Source organism: Drosophila serrata, unplaced genomic scaffold, assembly GCF_035046125.1.
Source record: "Drosophila serrata isolate PLE 108 unplaced genomic scaffold, ASM3504612v1 contig_2, whole genome shotgun sequence".
NCBI lineage: Eukaryota > Metazoa > Arthropoda > Insecta > Diptera > Drosophilidae > Drosophila > Drosophila serrata.
Window position 1 is genome coordinate 321,168 of NW_028256900.1, and position 4,173 is coordinate 325,340.

The 4,173-nt window shown below is 36.9% G+C and overlaps 1 protein-coding gene across 1 annotated transcript; it reads left to right on the top strand.

Moving 5' to 3' along the window:
• Window positions 1–1,233: 1,233 nt before the first annotated feature.
• Cpr62Bc (Cuticular protein 62Bc) lies at window positions 1,234–3,789 on the top strand. The gene is made up of 3 exons (XM_020944319.2): window positions 1,234–1,362; window positions 1,452–1,586; window positions 2,765–3,789. The coding sequence occupies exons 1-3, from the start codon at window positions 1,348–1,350 to the stop codon at window positions 3,164–3,166; spliced, it is 552 nt and encodes a 183-aa protein (XP_020799978.1). The 5' UTR covers window positions 1,234–1,347; the 3' UTR covers window positions 3,167–3,789.
• The last annotated feature ends 384 nt before the right edge of the window (window positions 3,790–4,173 follow it).

A 4,173-nucleotide genomic window follows, 5' to 3' on the forward strand; every position in this document is an offset into this window, starting at 1 on the left:
GGTTCAATAAGCAAAACGGCCTACATGGCAATTAAAAAGAATAGTAAGTAGTAGGAATAGACACTGGAAAATAATATTTTAAATTAAATAATAAAAGTAAAGTTAAAGTTAAAGGTCTAAATGAATTTTTATGCTTTGAAATAAATGAAACGAACAACTTTTAAGAGGCTTAAATGGTGTACTTTACTATCACTATGAAAATATATTTACAATTTTTTGTAAAGCCCTTTTAATTACTTTTTTTTGGAATTTAAATAAAATAAGTTAGACGAATTTAATAAATCCTAATAATGTGGTACTAAAAGCAACTCCTTGATCATCATTTACAATTATTTTCTGGTCTGTCAATAAATAAATAAAATGTTATACATATATGTCTCATTAGTTTATGCTTTATTGTGTGTTATTTACCAATCTTTGTTTTCAGTGCACAACACCATTAAATGGTAGCCAAGAAAAGAGGAAAAACACAACATAGAACATAGAAAACATCGTCTGGGAAACCCACGAAATAGACGAGCGAACAAATTGCAACATGCTCCACCCACCAGAAAATGCAATTTTTAGCTTCAAGAAGCCGCCATTGTTTCTATTTTATTCATAGAAAATATATATATTTTATGTGTGTTTTACAGCTAATTTTATTCGTGCTTGAAGATTGTATTTTTTTTTTAGCAGAGAGGCCATTTCAATTAAATCGTGATGGGAGATGGAAATGCATTGATTGTTAACCTTTTTCATTTTGATCATGATTTCATAATTAATATGCATTAATTAGGCTTTACTTTTGAGTTTGAATGTGATATGTTTGTCTTACCCGATAGAACCCCTATCATATGTCTTGAGTATTATCTAATTTGAGGTTTTCCCCCATTTCACAATTATATTTACATACCAAAAGCCAAAAAGCCCATCGAAGTTATCTCACAAAATCAGGCAATTTCCAAAGACTAACCACAGCAGCAGACCCACACAGCTGCTCCACATCTCTGGGCAACTGAACTGAACTGAACTTCACTCTCGTTTTCTTGTTACTCGCAAACAAAACAGAAAAAAAGCATAAAATAATTGCCAGAGTTTGAAGGGGAAGAAGGGGATTTCACTTGCAGGGGCGGCCACTTCTTGGGCTTCGCAGAGCTTGTTGTTGACCGACTCGCTTTCGGTTTGAACTCGGCTTACAACTCGGCTTTGAATCGTGTTTGGGCCAAATGGCGCTCGGGCGTTGTCTTGTATATAAAAGCGGCTTCCTTCTTGGTTCTAGTTATCAGTTGAATCCAGCTCAACGTACAACATACTCGCGTCTTCGCAGTAAATCTTAAAAAACAAAACAACCCAACTCCATTCGCAATGGCATTCTTCAAAGTGAGTGGAACAGGATATATCTAAGAGATACAAGTGTTTATGGTGTTAACCCCAAAAAAACTATTCCCCTTCGTGCCCTATATATATAGTCCCTCATCTGCCTGGCTGTCCTGAGCGCCGCCTCCGCCGGAGTCCTGCATGGTCATGGAGCTGGTCTGTATGCCGCCGCCCCGGCCATCTATGCCGGACATGGTGGTCATCATGACGAGGGAATCGACTATCATGTAAGTTGGTCTATAAAAAAGTTTAATAAATAATACAAGAAGGATCTACAAGTTAGGAGAATTCATTATGCTTAAAAAACAGGATCTTAGACTCGACAATGTATAACAAATTACCATAAAAAAAGGATTTTAAATTCAGAAAATTAAATTACAACGTTTTTCTTAGTAGTTTTTAGCATTTCATAACTAATATCAATTGAGTTAAATATTTTTAATGTTTTTGGAAGCTAAAACAAATTGCTAAGAGAAAGAAATGCTCAAAAAGTCAGATTTCTCAAACTTCTGAAATATTACTCATACGCCTAGTGGCCAGAGTACATATTTTTTAAACACCAAATGCTAGTGTTTTTCATGGTTTAAAATAGTAAATATTTACATCATAATTTAGGAAGGGTAATTTCAAAGACGGTTCCTAGAAGCACAAAGAAATACTCAAATATCAGTTTTCTCTAACTTCTAAAATATTACTCATACGCCTAGTGGCCAGAGTACATATTTTTTAAACACCACCATGTTTTTCATGGTTTAAAATAGTAAATATTTACATCATAATTTATAAATAAATAGAATAATAAGAAATACTCAAATATCAGTTTTCTCTAACTTCAAAAATATTACTCATACGCCTAGTAGGCAGAGTAAATTCCTCTAAACACCAAATGCTACTGTTTTTATGATTTAAAATAGTAAAATATAACCATTTTAATTTAGAAAAGGAAATTTAAGAAATGGTTCTCGAAGATTTTATAGTTTCCAGTCAAAAGATTCATTTAAAAATTACTCATACGCCACGTAATCCCAAAATGATGGAATAAAATTATTTTTTTTTTACAATTACTTTATTTTTTTTTCTCAATTGGCCAGCGGCTGTCCAGGGTCGCTGCAGCTTTTGACATTTGGCCATTTTCCCACGAGCTAGAGCCAAGTCCATTAGCATGATGCGGTGGCGTGTGGCGTGTGGCATGCCACAAAATTAGCACTCAATCCGCAGCTAATCTGCACTTCTCACGGGTCTCTATTTGGTAGAGACCTAAACCAAGTTTCGTCATTAAAATTTACTTTATTTGACATAAATTGTAAAGTCAGAGAAAGAGTTAATGTAGTCTTGAAACAAGATAAGCAAGGATTTACCTTATAAATAAAGAGTTCCTTTAATTTGTATTCCTTATAATCCTTAGGCCTATCCCAAGTACCACTACAACTACGGAGTGGCTGACTCCCACACCGGTGATGTCAAGTCCCAGCATGAGGTCCGTGATGGTGATGTTGTGAAGGGTTCCTACTCCCTGGTGGAGCCCGATGGTTCGGTGCGCACCGTCGAGTACACCGCCGATGACCACAATGGCTTCAATGCCGTTGTCCACAAGACCGGCCCCACTGTCCACCATGCCCCCGTGCACCACGCTCCCGCTCTGGTTGCCCACGCTGCTCCCCTGGTGGCTCACTCTGCTCCTGCTATCGCTCACCATGTGGCCGCCGCTCCGGCTGTGCCCTATGCCGGCTCTCTGGCGCATCATGCCGCCGTCCCTGCTTACGGATATGCCACCCACAATGCCCATGCGCATGTTGCCCACTACTAAGATGGAAGGATGGAGGAGCATCATGCTGATGATAGCAAACACTAGCACAAGCACCACCAACCACCAGCCAACACCACCACTATCAACACTCTTCTGTAATTTATTAAGCACGTTGACGACCTCACAAGAAATGGAAACAAAATCTAAACGGAAAACGGAAACCGGAAACGGATGATTGACGAAGCCTGCTGCAATACTCAGTGTCCAGTACCCAGTCATGACCATCTCAAGCGCCTGTGTAAATAGGATTAAGGGATTCCAGTCCAGGATCCTCTGTCACCACTATCCCTCTGTCCCCTGCCGTCTCTGTCTCAGCTTTCGCGCCACTCTCTTTTGTTTGTGTTCCAAGCTTCTCTTTTGTACATATCAACATCGAGCTGAGGAAATAACAAAACGCCCATATCACCACATGCCACGCCCACGACAAACTAAAAAAACCAAGCAAACTGTAAAGAAAAGATGAAGAAAATCAAGCAAAACAACAAACAAAAAATTCATACAAAAAAACACACACAATTTATGTATTTCTTATGTATAATAACTTTGTGTATACTTTTAAGTTTGAAGCTGAAACTGCTGACAATGCTATAAATACAAAACGTAGTGAATTACAAAAATTCAAATCATTAAGTTTGTTTATTAAAAAATGGTGAAAGATGGAAGGGTGTGAATATATATGCAGTGAAAACAGATCATATCTCAGTCAAAAATGGATTAATTTCCAATCGGAAAGCTGTTCTGTGCTAGTTTTGATTAGATTAACAAATCTGCATACTAAATTTAAAATTAAAAAAATTAAAATTTTCAACATTTTTTTTTTGACAATTTTAACGATGTAACCCCTAGTAAATTTTGAAAAAATTCGAAAATTTTTTTTCTGGCCGGACATACCTTTAATGATTCTGCTTTTAATGCTGATCAAGAAACGACTCCTTACTGAGTTACGAGCTTCTGACTGAAAATATAATACCCTTCAGGGTTATAGGATAAGAATTTATTAAATTTTA

Bases quoted from the DNA above. Each gene is read 5' to 3' on its own strand.
- Cpr62Bc (XM_020944319.2), top strand. The intron at 1,587-2,764 runs GTAAGTTGGTCT...TATAATCCTTAG, and splicing joins ACGAGGGAATCGACTATCAT to GCCTATCCCAAGTACCACTA.